The 17,453-nt window shown below is 41.6% G+C and overlaps 1 protein-coding gene across 1 annotated transcript in view; it reads right to left on the minus strand.

The window, feature by feature from the left end:
- The window catches only part of OTC (ornithine carbamoyltransferase), a 30,779-nt gene that overhangs the window by 9,390 nt on the left and 3,936 nt on the right, over window positions 1–17,453 (minus strand). The window contains exons 2-5 of the mRNA XM_009646378.2: window positions 16,906–17,044; window positions 16,237–16,318; window positions 8,240–8,327; window positions 1,879–2,032 (exon numbers count right to left, since the gene is read on the minus strand). Coding sequence (XP_009644673.1) covers window positions 1,879–2,032; window positions 8,240–8,327; window positions 16,237–16,318; window positions 16,906–17,044 — 463 coding nt within the window. The remainder of the gene's footprint in view (window positions 1–1,878; window positions 2,033–8,239; window positions 8,328–16,236; window positions 16,319–16,905; window positions 17,045–17,453) is intronic.

Below are 17,453 nucleotides of genomic sequence, written 5' to 3' on the forward strand. Positions count from 1 at the left end.
GAGTGGGGGAGAGATGGACACAGTTGGAGGAAACGGGAAAGCGCTGCAAATTTTAAAAAGCTTCCATGGCTGTCCAAAAGCTGAGCCATTCCTTGAGATCTCTGTAAGTGCTCACTTTGTCATGATACCTCTTCATGTCAAATGTTCCTTTTGTTTCAGCACCAACTGTTATGGTCCTGTTTCCTCATCATGTAAAATGGGCAGGGACGCTCTTTCCAAAGACGTCCTCCCCAGTGCTTGATGCAACAAGGGCACCCACCTGCTGTTGCTGCTGCCCTAGGTATGCAAGCCAAGGAAAAGTCCAGCCTGTGGGTTCATGTTCACCTGGAGCTTCTACCATGGCTGCCCTATACTAGGACAGAATGGAGGAGGAGCAGAGGATGATCAAGAGGGCATGTACTCCACAGGTTTCTCCCCAAGATCCGTGGAGAAAGAGATGCATCTCTAGAGGGTGACTGAGATGCTCAGTGGTCTCTCTTCATTGACTGGAGATGGAGTACAGCACTCTGAACTTTGGTGCCATAGCCAGTGGCCTGGATAAAACCAGGTTTAGGGGCAGAGAAATCAACAGTACTGTAGACTATGAGTCACACATTCCTGAAGCCTGTTATTCACAAGTGATAAAATGCTAATAACTAAGGTGTTTGCAAGGCAGAACCCCCTGCAAAGCCAAGCGTAAGATTCACCTGGTTTACAGTTGCACACAGTGTTTAAATGAAATTATGACATTCAATGATTGATGACGTTCTCATTACAGCTTACTGTCATATGTAGTTCAAACAGTTCACTGAGGCTGGCTTAATGTGATCTCACAAATGTACCTTACCCTGAGGTATGTGAAGCATTTTAGCCTCAAGTTCACCAATTTTTGCTGGTCTCTTCACTTCTACTGTTGAAAATTTTACAAAAAATACTAATCAAAGTAAGGAAAAAGTAATTTTCACTAAACATTTGAGTCTTTTAGTATTTAAAGTTTAAGGTATGAATAATTTAATATTACTCTCACTAGATCTTTTCTGCATACTGAATGTCCCATAGCAAAGTCTTTGACAGCTGAGAAACACAGCTGAATGAATGAGGAAATTATTCTGCCCTCCCTTTTTCAAGCAGTGCGATTTTTACTCATTCAGAAAGTAAACAAGGTCAGAGGACTTCATCATGTTTGTCAACCAACACTGCAGTATAATAATCCTTTTTATAAGCCAGTTCCTCAATTGATTGTAAAACAGCATAGCCCTTCTGTTCACAAATAAACATCTGGTATTCTATGTGTAAAACATTATCCTGCTGTCAAATCAACTATTTAGTTAGATTAAGCTATAAAATATGATCTTTTTAAACTATTCTTTGATGTGAGCAAAGTTTAAATAGGTTTAAGTGCCTGAACACTAGGCGTTTGCACTGGTAGCATTAACTGGCTTTTCAGAACAAATTTGTTCAACCAATTTCCTAACATATGGATAGTGATTCCTTTTAAACTGTTCACAGGTTAGGGTGGAATCGAGAGTGAACTACCGATTCTTTTTTAAGTCAGAGGAAAAACTTCTACTGGCTTTGGATGAGCCAACATTTCACCTCTATCTTAATATGTAAAGCCCCCTGCACATTTTTTTAATTGCAGCCTAATTCCAATGAAGTACTTAATTTTACGCTTAACTTCAGTCCCACTACAGCTGATAGGATTAGGTAATTGTTTTAAATTTAACAGGTCCTTAATTATATTGCTGGATGAAGATCTCTTTAAATAACAAGTGCCATGTAATTACCACTTAGAAAAACCTAGGAATAAATGGGTTTGAACCTGACTTCCCCAAATAGTTACCAAGACCAAGACTTGGCAAAAAAAAAATTGTTATTACCCAGGGATTATATTGTTACCTGAAGAGTTAGGTAATCAGCCAAAATCTGGAGAGGATGGTATAAATCGGACAATCCATTGATTATTGGGATCGTGGCTTCTTTCGTCATTAGGTCCAGGTCATTATGCTTATATACGCGAGCCAAGATTGCATTTGTCATGCTGGACAGCACTCTAGAGGATGGCAGAAAATACCCAAGTCAAACATAATAAATATATCCCTGTTGTGCTCTTCAGCATGCAGCACATAAATATTAATGAGAAGTGGTAATGAATCAAATTTTTTCAGCTATCTGAATAATTTATCATGCCTGCATAACACACTTAAATGCAGACATTTAACAAGCTGCTAATAAATAAGCAGTTTTACTTATTAACAAACTATAGTAAGTAAATGAAAACTGCTGCTGTATTTTATGTTTTTTTCTCTTCAGCGTTTGATTGTAGCTACAGATGTAACATCAATAAATGTTACGGTACCTGAACTAAGGTAAGAGATTGTGCGACACTAACATTTGAAGAATTTGATAACTTCAGGAGAAATAAGGCATAAGATTACTTGAGTCTTTCAGCAAAGAACAAATGTAGCATTGACCGAATATTAGTGTCTCTGTACGGTAGCCTGAATTTTGTGAGGATTAGGAATACATATCTGTCTTAGATTACCACAACCATTTACTGATCTTAATGAACACAGAAACAGGAGGCCAACACCACCAGCCTGTTCTTTCTCCTACCTACACACCTGTGTATTGACACACATAGTATCAGCGTCAAAGTAATGCCCAAATTTGAAACTTGGTATATGGATAAGGGCGTGCAGGAGTCACTGTGCCACTCTGGCCCTAGCCTCATTTGCCAAAGTGTGAAAAGACTCAGAGATCAGCATAGTGGATTAGCGTGGCATACTCAATTTGCTCTGACTTCTTTACATAAATTCAACATGGATTGGAGCTCTGCTTTTCTCTGCCTTTCTGTGGTTTAATCAGGCCCTGAAGCATGACTTTGAAGTAGCATTTTGTGTGTTTTTAAGTTATCTCTAATAGGACCTTAAAACAAAACAAGGAAGAGACTGAAGAGAGGAGTATGAAAAACCCTTGCAGCATCTATCTTCTTAGTTAGCCATGAAGAATTCTGGTATCTCCTCTTGTGGAAATACGGCTGTTAATGCCTTGGCCTTTACACAGACAAATCTCCTGATGAGCTCAGTCACAAATATTTTCTACTGACACCAGACATTCCTCACACAAGCAAAACTCTCACAAAATGTTACAAGATTCCCTGTAGAGCTTGCTCTGAAGGAAAGACTGCCGATGCAGCTACAAGTTAAAAGGAGGAACTGAATGGGGTATTTATTGATTGCAAGGTATTGGAACAGTTGCTGTTTGTGCCACTGTTTCTTCTTAGCTCAGGAGCTTCTTCTTCTGTGTGTGTGTTTATTCTAGCTTGAAGCATGTGACTGTGGAAAACCTGTTCTGTTCTGAACTAGTCACCAGGGATGGGATGCACAGTCCCTTTTGTTAGCCATCTAACAGGTGCCCACGCTAAACAAGACATAACCAGTCCCACCAGCCAAGGAAAAAAGGCAATCACACTGGGAAATTGCGCATTTTTCTTAAGACATTTTTTTAGGATGTCAGGACAGCTGATTCCTACTCAATCTGACTGATAAAGAATTTCAAGAAGATGGTTCCTTTACAGGGTATGCCATCAGAGGAAATTCAGTCATAATCAATTACCAGCTAGTGAAAACTGATGAATTTTCTTCCTTAATCTGTTAAAAGTAGATACTACAATTATTAGGCACTTACCAGCAACACATCAGACAGTTCTTCTGCCAGCACTTCTAGATGTTGTATCTTATAGGTTACCAGCAACACATCAGACAGTTCTGCCAGCACTTCTAGATGTTGTATCTTATAGTAGGAAACCCAGGTGGAAACTGGGTTTATTCTTTGTGAAATCAAAACCAAATCAGAAAAACAAACAAACAAACAAAACCCCAAAACCCAAACCTCATCTGAGGAGATGGAGTCTCCTGTGATCAAATCAATGTAAAGGAAACTATGTAAGGCTGGGGTTGCACAGACCCAGCTAGCTAAGAGTCTTTAGTAAAGATGAAGTTTTGGAAGATGAGGGAGAGTAAGCACAGGCTCATCAGGTGACTTTTCATTTAAGGTTCCTGTGTTATCACCAACTACAAGGTCTTTTTCTCTTTTCATTCTTTTTGCAAGATTGTGAGCCTATAAACTTCAAAATCCCAGAGCCTGGAAATATACGAGTGTACTAGAATGCTGCATACCTCTGTCTTGAGAATAACTTTTATTTCTACAGAGAAAAGCTGGACATTTTTACTCAGGCGTATCCTCTGAGGAATCGAAAATTAAATACAAACAGAAGTATGCCTTTTTGGTGTAGCTAATGTCCGAATTTGAAAATAGGGCATTCACATATATCTTGGGTAGAATACTGCTATCCAAGGTAGTTTTGGTTTTATTTTGAAAGTATGTATCCATTCAAAAGGTTTATGTTTCTGACAATACTACTTCATTGTCATTCATGGCCTTACAGGGGCATATGGTGGATGTGTTCTCAGTAAGCAGCGAGAAGTAAACCCATACCCCATAGATGCAGATATTCATCCCCTAACAATGCCAGTGGACTGGTAAAATCATCCTATGAGCCCTTCAGTGCTGTCACTGAACCTTATGGCCACTGAGCCATAGTGGTGCACAATGGAACTGTCTACAGTGGAAAATACAGATACAGTAGTTATATTCCATTTCATGGAATATATCAGACATGCTAAACAGCACCGAAAGGCTTAGAGCTCCTTAGTGGGTGGTAACTTTTTGCTACTGTGTCAGCGTAAATGTAAATGTCTTGTGAAGCATGGAAGAACGGTATTATGAGCAGGTAATAAGTCACTAAAAATATGTTTGCAGCAGAAATGCTTTCAACCCTTACCTGCAGCAATTCTAGTAAAAACTGGGGATTTTTATAGATCTGTACCCCTTTTGCTTTAAGTTGCATCTCAAGTACTTCTAAGGCCTTCAGAGCCCTGGACGCGCGGCTGTAAATATTTGAAATACCCTCTGGGTCTACTACAGGCATTCTTTTTCTATTCTTACATTAACTGAATGAGGTTGGCATGTTATCCTTCATTCACAAGAAATGCCAAGGAATTAACACTCAGGTTGTTCTTTTGGGTAAACTGCTCAGTCGTGATTATGCAAAGTCAATAATAATTCTGTTAATGAGAGCAAGGGTGAAGCAGGGCACATGGGGCTCTTTAAGGGCTTGAGAAAGCCCTCACTCCACTGTTGCAGGTAAGTGCTGTGACTCAGCAGAGGAACAAAATCCCCAAGTCAGGGTCATAAATAGGGACTTGACCTGGAAAAGCAAACAGTGACAGAGAAAAGGGGGGCTGAAGCCTTGCATGGGAAAGTGGGTATTGAGGGAGGTTTCTCCACAGAATGGGGACTCCTCCAGAGTGGCTGGAAGACTTGCTTGCTTCTACTTTTTGCCTTATTCTTGTAGCTTACTGTCTTTCTTTTTCCCTTTTGCTTGCGCAAAGGTCAAGAGACTGCGAACCGAAGATTTAATGGTCCTTTTTTGTCCCATTTGGGAAGAAGAAATGAAAACTGGCCTTGAGAAAGCATGCCCATTTGTGTATCAGAACACACCCAGATTTGCTGCAGGGTTGGCATCTGAATGACAGAGAGCCTCCGGATGACAGTCCTGCACATCTGGTGGGATGGTGCTTGGAGAGGTTATTGCAGGAGAGCACTGTGTAAAGGCCCTTCCTGGAGGTTTGGCTGCTGGGGCTCAGAGCCAACTTTGCAGTAGCGCAGCTGAGGACTCCCCCTCATCACTCTGATGTCAGGGGGCTGAGGCTCCCAGACAGCACTGCGAGGAGGCTCCATCAGGGACAACCCCCTTCTCTTGGGAGTCGCATCTCTTGCTGCTTTGTAACCATGCCCATGGTGATCCTGACCTGGACCCCCACCTGCGGGCTAATGTCCCAGCCTGACCTTGGCCCACCCCCATCCCCCCAGAGGTGCCCAATGCCCTGGGTTGTGGCTGCGGCTGCCCCCAGTTGCCTCCCGTCTGCCCTGCTCCCCAGCCAGGGGCAGTGGGATGGGTGCCAGCTGAACAGGCCCTGCCCTGCCTGAGCCAGGGGGAGCCCCTGGCACCCGAGACTCCCTTAGTCCCCAAGAAGCCACCAGCCCACGTGGCACCCTGACATGTTGCTCTGAAGAGTCTCACTATTTGTCCTTCCCTTCCCATTCACAAGTGCCACAGTGCGATCTCACATTGCCCCTGGTAAATCAACCCTTCCTTTGGCTTCACCTGCCACCTTTGGTGGCACTGCAATCCTTCCACATCATTTTGTCTCGGAGACTGAAGCCACTCCTTTCCAAATGTGACACCTCTGCACTTTTTCATTCATTCACCACTGCTCTGGTAAGTCCCACCTCTTCTCAATTTCAGTTCCTTTAAGTTGATCTTTGTCTTTCCAGCCTGGCGTGCTCTCTGTCAGTGTCCTCTCTTCCTCCCCCTTCTCTGCTGAGAGGCCCTCTGCTTACAATGCTCCAGTGAGAATGGAAGAAAAGGCAAGGTGCTTGGAGAATAATAATGCTTATTTTCACCAGTGCGGGAGATTTACCTTTGATGTTTCCCATTCACCTTTAATATGACATAGTAAGCTATGTATGTTTGACTTGGAAAATCCTCCATCTCTCATCCCAGTCGAGTTGTAAGCAGGGATGCATGTGCTCTGAAGCATTTAAATGGCACACTTTGATGAAGCTAAAGCTGTTCTGCTTAAACTGGGGCTATGCCCCTTGATGCATGAAGAATTTATTTTGAGGGGATGTATTTGAATACCATGGCAGTGTATGAGCTCTGCTGCAGTGGCCACAGTGGCTGCTGGCCACAGTGGCCTAATGTACCTCAGACTTGACTGTTAAGTCTCAGATTAATCTGTTCCCATTGTAGGCCCACAAGTTTACATGATTTTTGAATCTTTCAGACTCATAGTTACTATAGCAAGGCAGTGGGACACACTTTTATTGAAACATCCGAACATTATCATTGCAGCTTACTTTGATACTGGCAGAGTTATGTATCTAGCAGGGAGTGAGAGCTGAGTACTTTCAAGCCTCAAGGGACCAAAATTTTTACTTTGTGCTATCAATACCCATATGTCTTCCACTTCAGTAGTTAAAGAAGGAAAACCTAAAATGTTCATGTTTGGTCTTTCTCTTACATTTTCCTTGGATTTCATCACAGAGAGAACAGAAACATAGCTCTCAACCTCTCCCACTGACTGTGAAAACTGTAGTATACAGCAGAGGCAAGGGAAGCTCAGCTGGCTGATTGCATATTTTGAATTGAGCCTGATGAGCTTGACACTGCGTATCTTTTGCCAGAACAAAAAGGACCTTTCAGACACTACTAACCTTCCAACAGCAGAGCCTGACTGAATCGACCTCAGGCTGCAAAAGGGCTGCAGCAAAATACTGAGGCTGGATGAGTCTTTAATACATGGAGTGCTATGAAAAACAGCAAGAGCACCTGAAAAAGATAACCTCATGTTCTACCTACTTTCTGTAACCTGGGAGGGAATCCACTGGAGAAAAACATTGAGCTGAGTTCTTCCCTGGTATGGCAATGGGGATAGGCTGCTAGCTACCCATCCCTGCATGCATGTGGGACTGGGCAAGATTAAGGTTTTCCAAGGTTGCCAGTAACAGAACAATGCCACAGCCCAGCCTCCACAGCAGTCCTAACAGTGGGTACAGCTGTGGAGGAGGGCACACGAAATCAGAAACTGTCTGCAAAGCGTTGGTCAAGTTTGGTGCTGCTGAAATAGGGGTATCAGAGTGGCCTTCAGTGCCATCCTGTCACTGCAGATAGGCTAAGGCCCACCAGCAGCTGGCCTAACTAGGATAAAGTCTTTGATTTTTGATTTTGATTTTTGATTTGCCAGTCAGCTGTAATTCTAGCTCCACGAGGAGCAACAGAACCACTAGGTTCTAGCCTTGTTTGAATATATGTGCTGTCATCAGTGGAGCTGTACTACTGAGGTTCATAAAATGTTTCCATTTGTGTGACTGTCTCTCTCATTAACACTCTATAAGCCAAATTTGATAAAAATATTTCTCATTGTGGGATGTTTTAGAAAGCTAGAGTGGATGGAATGATGGTGTACTGAACTACAGATTCTGTGAGCTGCTCTGTAAATATTTAAGAAAACTGGAGTGTCTTCTGACATTTTCCAGGAAGAATTTATTAGCTTCCAAAATTCTGTGAGACAGGTTTCAGCCTAATCAACAACCAAATACAGAGTGATCAGTCAAGTGACATTTTACCAACCTTGCTGTATCTGTAAGACTCTCATTAGTGCCCAGATGTATGTCTTCTGTTGTAAGGAAGGAAGGATGTCCGCCAAGGAGAGCAAATCCTGAAGTGAGGACAAATAAAAAAGAAATTAAACATGAGCACCTCGTATTTACGGACAAGATTCAAAATCTTCTTCATGTAAAAGATATTTGCAGCAATAAAAGTGAAACTCAGCAGGGCATCCAAATGTTTCAAGCACTTAAAAAGTCTGACACACAAGACACAAATAAATGTATTTTGGAATAAAACCACTCAAATGTGATGCTTTGCTGAAATCCTTAGGAATTCCACAGTTCTGATCTGTGTTCACAGAACAATCATTCAAGCTGCAAGGCTACATATTGCCAAAAGCATCACCGTGGCTTCCTGTTAAGAGCTTGGTAATCCATTCATCATGCTGAATTTCTACTTCAAGGGACTTAGCATCCTAGAAGGGCCATCTGAGTTACTAGGTGTAATTCCACATTCTTGCAAGAAGCTTCAAGTATATTAATTCAGATAGAAAACCCTAAGTCTCCCCATACACTATAACAGACTTGATCTTGGTCACAAATGACCAAGTGCCTTAAAAATTACAGTGTGACAGAGAGAAAAGGAAAGATCTCAGGCACTGCCAGTGTCCCTCCACCCTGCAATGGTTAGGAATTTACAGGGTGAGCCAAGGAACTGGATGGATTAGGTCTGAAGAATGAAATCCATTCCTGAACAGGAAGCCATGGGAAGACCTAAGCATCATTTAAGAATGCAGAACACTTTGGGAAACTTAAAAGGTGTCTGGAGGGTATTTTGGATAAAGACAAATTACATGCTAAGGGCAACTCTCAGGTTCTGTCCTGCCTTATTTCTGTTGTACCATCAGTAGAAAGCTACCACAAGCAACCAGCTGACACAGACAGGAAGGAAAATAGCTCTTTTTTCACCAACTCTTGAGTCTCCCTGCCTTTGCCTAGTTTAAGCCTAAAGCCTCCCTCCACTGAACCTCAGTGTAAAGTCCATCATGGCCACATATTGGGAGGATGGAGCCTGAGGGGAGCTGTTTTATGAACAGTCACAAATGATTTAGCATAAGCCTAGCACAGGATGCAGGGTCCTACAACTGGGACATACAAAGCGCAGGATTTGAACTGGGATGTAGGTAGCCCTGTCAGGCATTTTCTGCGCACTGGTGAAAATTTTCCGCATAAGAACAACTCCCTTCTAGTAGAGAAATTGCCACGGAGATCTTGCCCTGTCACTAATATCCATGATGGAGGAAATTTCCAGAGAATCTCAGTGTGGACAAACCAACCTTGTCAAGACAACATTGCAGGGGAGTAAGCTTTTTACTGTGATAAAAATCTAGAAGGAAGCCCATCTTATTTTTATTGCCAGGAAAAGAAAGGCTGCATACAGCACAGAAGAAAAGAGACCCCACTTCTCTACCAAATTGTGATCTCTTGGAGGTGCTAACAAATTTCGTGGTGTTAAAAAAAAGAGAAAAAAAAATAAGAGGAAAGTAAAAAAAAAAAAGGGAAAAAAAAGTTTAAAAGCTGCTTGGTCTGGTTCTACAACCATTAGATGGCACTGCAGACATCGCCAGGACTGCAGCTTCCACATGATGTTTGTACAGGCCTGTCAAAGATTAAAAACTTGATCCCACAGCTACTCATCAAAAAAAGATTAAACCAGGAGTGAATACTGAAACCTTTCACAGATAAAACCAAGCAACTAGGTTCAGGCAGCAGGCCTGGGCCCCACAACGGGGCCCCTAACACAGAGCAGCCCTTATCCCATCCCATGAGGGCAGCAGGGTTGAGGTGAGGTCTTCCACTTTGCACCAGTTCAGCCAGTCTCTAGACTTTAAAATGCAACAGATAAAAATAATACTGGAAAATCATTGCCTTTTGACTGCCTCAATCTCCTTAAAAGTCAAATTAAAAATAATGATGCTCCAGACCCCACCTGAAGGGCAAATCCCTGCTCTGTCCAGCCAGTGTATAGTAATTTTATTGAATGGGCCTCATTTTATTTTCCATTTGTCATCATTAAGGATTGCCTCAAAACTCAAAAGATTAGAGTCAGACACAACAAATTTTTAAGAATGAAGCATCAGTTATTCTACTATTACTTTTTGCTGTTAGAAAACCACTATACATTTGCTGGCTGCTTTGCCCGCCTTCCTTGGTTATTCAGAAGCATTTTTGTATTAAGGTAGGAAAAATATTTAGGTTTCCTCAAATATTTTCACCTCCTCTCTGCAGCTCAGACACAAACACTGTATTTAAGGGAATCTGTATGCAAACTCTTGCCTAGACATTGCAGCCTATCTATTCAATGCAAGTTTTTAAGTCAAGACCTCAAGGATGAAATGTCATTTGTAGTAACTTTTCCTGTCCAGCTTCTTCTGGTTTTTTTCAAAGATATATACAATTATGTCAATGATTTATCCCCGCAAGTTCCACACAATACAACAGCTCTGCATTTTAGGCTTCTAAATGTATACACTTTGGTAGATGTTTCACAGTCCAGGCAGGCTCCCATGGACATGTTTTCTATAAATGATGCCCAGGTAGAAAAAGAGGAATCTGGCCATTTATTCAGAATTGTCAGACGTCAGGCAGCCCGGTTGGAGCTACCACCTGGAGTCTGTGTACACAGCAGAGTCCTAATGTGTTGGGCTTTCTGCTCGTGAACTGACCATCTGTGCAAGGCCTGGAAACATATTTCCATCCAAAACTTTCCATCTGGAAATACAGGAGCTCTGTGCTCTAGCTTTGTATATAGTTGCAGAGAAAGAATCTTTGCTTCAGATTCTTTCATCCAGATTACTAGTAGAAAGAAAAAAATGATGACTTTTGAAGATATGCGGGCACCAATTCAGCAAATAAGCACATGCTGGAGTGCTGTGTTAAAACTGGAAGATCTAATCCTCTTTGTTGTCACAAGCTGGTCATATCCAAAGCCACATGCTAAGTGTTTATATTAATCTTGGTATCTTCAACAATTAAATGTTCATTCTGCAGAGCCAGGATAGATTATTATCTTATGTCCACACTTCTCACTACTGTTAGTTTTCAAAAATGGACAGTTTTATACCTCAGGCTGTGGCACATTATTGAGCCCACTTATGCAAACTCTTTCACATAGGACATGAGCGCTGATGGTTGTACAGACGTGTTAAATCTCTATTCCAGCCTGTCCCTGCTACTTTGGGTAAGTGGGCCAAAGTAAATCCTCTAGTTCACAACTTGGATACACAGTTGTGGGGCTGCCCTGCCATCACCAGGAGACATACACAGCCATCTTAGAATCATAGAATCATAGAATCGTTTAGGTTGGAAAAGACCTTTAAGATCAAGTCCAACCGTTAACCTAACACTGCCATCCCACCACTAAACCACGTCCCTAAGCACCTCATCTACCCTTCTTTTAAATACCTCCACGCATGGGGACTCGACCACCTCCATGGGATCCTTTTTTGTATTTGAAGACATCTGGATTTGCATTTGTTAGTTTCCTCGCTGCCTGCCAGGACTTACAATCTAGAAAGTATTTTTCAGTTCAGACTGACAACAAAGAACTCTTCTAGGCAGCAATTACAGGAATATTCCTAAAGTAGAAAACTAAAACCCGACCAGCAATTTTTTAAAGCTACCCCTCTAAATGGAGAGTAAACTAAAAGAGTACTCTTGCTCCCTCTGTAACGTGGCCAAGCTTAATAATACTAGCCATTCCAACAAAACCCAGACCCTGTATTCCTGCCACGTAACACCATCCCCACTACATCAGAACGTACAAAGTGATGCAATTATTTCTGTGACTGTATGTAGTAGTCTCCAGGCATGGACATCATGTTCCTCTCACCCTGCTGTGTAAAAGGAGTGAGTTGGGAGTAATTCCACTAAAGCCAGTGACACTGAACCTCTGTAAAGCTGTTAAGACCTTGTATATTCCAGGGCACAATGTAAAAAGGTATACAGAGCTTTTCTGCCTGCATTGTTCCCTCTCCATTTCTACCTTGTGACATATTGTCTGCATTCAGCATCTGTGAAATGGTTGGACTTATTTATAATTTGTTTACTAAAACATAACTGCAGCTGTATATTTTAAGAGTATCAGTGACAATCAGAACATTTTACAGCAAAGTTATAACAAAACCAGGGCATTCACCTTTATGCCATGCCTGAGGATGTTTATTTTACAAATAATATATGACCATGTTTGTTTTCAAAAAGTACACAAGATTTTATACAGAATGGGTATGGGATTCTGGCTGCAAACAGATGACATTTTCCAGTATAATAGCAGAGATGTCACATTTTCCAATATAATAGCCAGTGACAGCAATAAATCTAGTAGGCTCCACAAAACTGGATTTACTTTGCCAATACCCTATGGAAGCTACTTGTAGTTCTTCATTAAACTTACGACTACTCTTAGACATGGTAAAATAATATGGGTTTCAGAAATATGTGTTAGGACAAGATCATATTTGTTCAAGAGAGTAAAGCAGCAATGAATTATACCACAAGGAGCTGTACATTATTCAGTACAGCTGCAATGTCATCAGAATAAAACAGTTTCGAGGTATAGTATGTTGGAAAAGCCACAAACGTCAACTGTTCTCTTACAATACACTATAAATTATTGTTTTGATATTCTTTTATTGATCTTGGCACTGGGAGAAGTGCTCAAAGACTGAAGGAAAGCAAATGCAACCCCTGTCTTCAAGAAAGGCAAGAAGGAGGACCCAGAGAATTACAAGCCAGTCAGCCTCACCTCGATCCCTGGGAAGGTGATGGAGCAGTTAATCCTGGACACCATTTCCAGGCACATTAAGGACAACAAAATCATCAGGAGTAGTCAGCACGGCTTCACTGAGGGGAAGTCATGCTTGACCGACTTGATAAACTATGATGAAATGACTGGCCTGGTAGATGAGGGGAGAGCAGTGGGTGTTGTCTACCAGGACTTTATTATGGCCCTGTCTCCCATAAGAACCTCATAGACAAGCTGTTGATGTATGAGCTGAATGAACAGTGAAGTGGGTTGAAAATTGACTGAATGGCTGGGCCCAAAGGGTGGTGATCAGTGGTGCAAAGTCTAGTTGGAGGCCAGTGACTAGTGGTGTACCCCAGGGGTGAATATTGGGTCCTGTCCTGTCTAACATCTTCATTAATGATCTGGATGATGGGGGCAGTGTGCTCTCTGCAAGTTTGCTGATGACACAAAACTGGGAGGAGTGGCTGATACACCAGATGATTATGTTGCCACCCAGAGTGACCTTGACAGGCTGGAAAAATGGGCTGACAGGAACCCCATGAAGTTCAGCAAGAAGTGCAAAGTCCTGCGCCTGAGGAAGAACAACCTCATGCACCAGTACATGCTGGGGGCCACCCAGCTAGGAAGCAGCTTGGCAGAAAAGGACTTGCGTGTCCTGTTGGACACAGAGTTGAACATGAGCCAGCAATGTGCCTCTTCACCCAAGGTGGCGAATAGTATCCTGGGCTGCACTAGACAAAGTATTGCCAGCAGGTGGAGCAAGGTGATCCTTCCCCTTTATTCAGAACTGGTGAGGCCACACCTGGAGTGTGCAGTTCTGGGCCCCTCAGTATAAGAAAGACATGGACATATTGGAGAGAGTCAGTATGTCCATGTCAACAAAGGGCCACAAAGATGACGAAGGGAATGGAGCATCTCTCCTATGAGGAAAGGCTGAGAGAGCTGGGACTGCATAGCCTAGAGAAGAGAAGGCTCAGAGGGAATCTTGCTAATGTATATCACTACCTGAAGGGAGGGTGCAAAGAGGATGGATGCAGGTGCTTTTCAGTGGTGCAGTGGGCATAAACTGAAACACAGGAGGTTCCCTCTGAACATCAGGAAACATTTTTTTACTGAAAGGGTGATTGAGCACTGGCAGAGGTTGCCCCAGGACATTGTTCAGTCACCATCCTTGGAGCTATTTAAAAGCCTTCTCAACACATTCTTGGGCAACTGGCTCTAGATCACCCTGCTTGAGAAGAGGGGTTGGACCAGAGGACCTCCAGAGGTCCCTTCCAACCTCAACCATTCTGTGATTCTGTTTATTTATTCTTCAATAATGGTGTTCTATACGGGCATAGGGACAGCAGGACTTCTGAAAAGACTTCCATGATGTTAGTATATGGCAGCAATCTCCTAGACACTGCACAGAGCAGATTTTGTAACCAGTGCTTTCCAAGTCTCTACTCCATTATAATGAAACCCATTGGTTTTCAACTAGTTGTTCCTGAGAGTTGGAACATTTGTCTAGATTAATCTCATTACCAGAACCTTGTCCCACAAGTGATCTCTTTCAACGTATCGAAGGTGCAACTCATGGAAAATGCTATTTGAGACAGTTCAGGTATTTTATAAATAAACACTCCAATGCACTTCAATGTCCACTTTCACTGGACATTAGAAAATTAGCATTAAATTAGCTTATGCAGCTAAAAGGAACACATGTGACCCCACACTTGTTTTGAGTTAGAAATTCCAAGGGAGAAGTCATGTACGTTAAAAAGCAGCTGAAATGTATAGAGTTTCCATGGACAGAAAAAACTTGAGTCTGCCTTTGAAACAAAGTCTTAGGCTTAGGGGACTTAAGACCAATTAACTTAAGGTGTGAAGTTAATGCACAGAAGTTAAACTGCATTAAACTCCCTTGTGGAAGCTCTCACTCAGAAATAAATTGGTTTTATTTCACTGGAGCTTAATCCCTCTTGGATGAATTTATGTGCATTAACTCCCACCCTTAAGTTAATTCATTTGAACTTTCCTGAGCTTCCCCCTTCCACAAGTCTTCAAAAGCCAAGGACTAAATAGTGCTTTCCTCTGAATACAGAAGAATGAAGGATAAACAGATTCAGAGAATTCGTCATTCCCTGCCCATGTATCAGTATGGCAAGCAACTAGAAACTGGACTAAAAACTCTAGAATTAAAAGGTGGGTGGTCTTCACAGAGAGGGGATGCACAAGAGAAACCCATTCATAAGCCCTGCTTATCTGGAGAAAACAGAAAGCAACAAGAAGTCTACATAAAGACCAGGATCAGCAGGTAAATGGGTGTGCCAGAGGCTAAAAAGGTAATTTCAGACTTGCAGATAACATATCTGCTTCTTCCTTCTATTATTTTTACCTTTTCCCTTACGCCTTGTAAAGAAATGTGAATACTCAAGAAGTTTCCCGTCCCTTCACCAGGGAGAAGTCAGCCTAAGAGATGCTGGGTCAACTTAAATGTGAGAAGGGCAGGCTTCTCCTTCCTTAGTGTGTAAAAATGTACCCATACACCAATTCATAGTTATTCCTTGCTAACATGCAAGCACATGAATGACTTATTTCAGCGGTCCCATTGACTTCAGAACAACTACTATGTAAATAAAGATTATGTATGTGTTTCACTGTTTGCAGGAATGTATTCTAAAAGAATAATGTTCCAGTGCCTGATCTTATTAGGCTAATATCCTGGAGTCTCCATCAACTTATCTTCCTCTGTAGGTAATCATGTTAATTTTTTTTCCCTATTTTATATCAAGGCATTAGTATGATTCCCAGTCTAAACACATACTCTGAAATGTCACAATGGTTATGCATAATACATTAGAAAAATATTTAGTAGAGCTTGCACAGAATTAAATTTGTGATGCTTACTAAAATAGATGTTAGGAAATGTGCATTTTGCCAATACAACTAGGAGCTTACACCAGTAATGCTTACTTCTGCTTCTTACTTCATCTGTCACCTATTATGTTGTGGAATGATCTGGTGAAATTTCAGTGACCAAAGGGATATGCTTGTGACATTAATATGCAAGGTGAAACCTTGCTAACATTCTTTTCCTATTTTTGCTTTCAAACTCTAGGTTTATCCTGAGTAGGAATTGCTAAATACAAAATTATGCACTGTTTTTCAGTACATACTCATGGTATAGATTTCATATAAAATCTGACTGTGCCATTGCTCAGACCTACCTGTTTCTGCAGATAATCTTGTTCTTGTGCTTCTCTTCTCAAAAATCATGGCCAAAGATTTTCCTTGCATCAAAGGCAAATACTGGAACATGAAAATTGAAGGCATTTCAATTTTATAGTCATTATACACTTTACAGTGTGAAATACTTCTTTTACATTTTAATTCAACATTAGAAAAGTTACACAGGTGGGTTTTTTAACCACAGCTTCGTCCTCCTGCCCTTCAAGGAATTTCTTAGCAGTGGGAAGGTTAAAGGGAAAGAAGTAATTCTACGGGCAAAAAGCAACTGCATTTTGGCAGTCAACTTGATCTAGCATTAAGGAGAATTCTGATACTCATTTAATCCCACACAGGGAAGCGTCTTCCATTTCCTACATTTAGTGCTGCATGTACACCATGTGTCGATGGATGGGATTAGCCCACAATAGGGAGTTAGCTGTGCAAAGCTGTTTAACCTTTTCACTTGTGAAGTTCTCTGAAGTATTTAAAGAATATCTCTGAACACTTCACAGGGAGGCTTTTTGATTTGTAGCACATGATTTACAGTATTTAAGAGCTCAGGAGACGTTGTTTAGGACAAGACAGCTGAATGGCTCATTCCCAATACTCTTCAGAACAATATTTATTTCAACATCTGAGTTGCCTAAATGACAGTTAAAGCATTTTACCTCTCCTTTGTGCTTTATCCTTTGTTTCAAATCTGAGGCCATCCACAGCAAATACTTCAGCTCATCTGCTGTGTAGTTCTGTAGAGTGAGGAGGTCACGACCTTTCAGACGAACATTCATTAGAGCTGGTGGCCCATACCTGTGTCAAAAGAGCAAAAAATATACTCTTTCTGTCATTCAACACTAAATTGTACTCATGCTAAAGCCAATGAACAAGTAGGTGAAATCTCTCCCGCTCCCCTCATTTGACCCAGCTGGATCAGCTTGATGGACTGTGTTAATTAGTTAAACAGTCAATACTGTCAGACAGACACAACATTCCACTATGCACTATATTGATCACCACCATACCAGTGTCTCAAATTGTATTATAAACTGTACATTAGATGTAGTTTCTTTTGCCTTCTGATATGCATATGGCTTGACTGCATGCTGCTTAATCAAATAAACCCAAGTGCATAAAGCCATTCAGGGCTTGGTGAAATGGTGTATGCGTAGACCGCAAAGTTGCCCTTTGGAGACATCGAATACGAGGAACTAATCATGGT

The sequence above is a fragment of the Egretta garzetta genome, unplaced genomic scaffold (genome assembly GCF_000687185.1).
Source record: "Egretta garzetta isolate BGI_Z169 unplaced genomic scaffold, ASM68718v1 scaffold70, whole genome shotgun sequence".
Taxonomy (NCBI): Eukaryota; Metazoa; Chordata; class Aves; order Pelecaniformes; family Ardeidae; genus Egretta; species Egretta garzetta.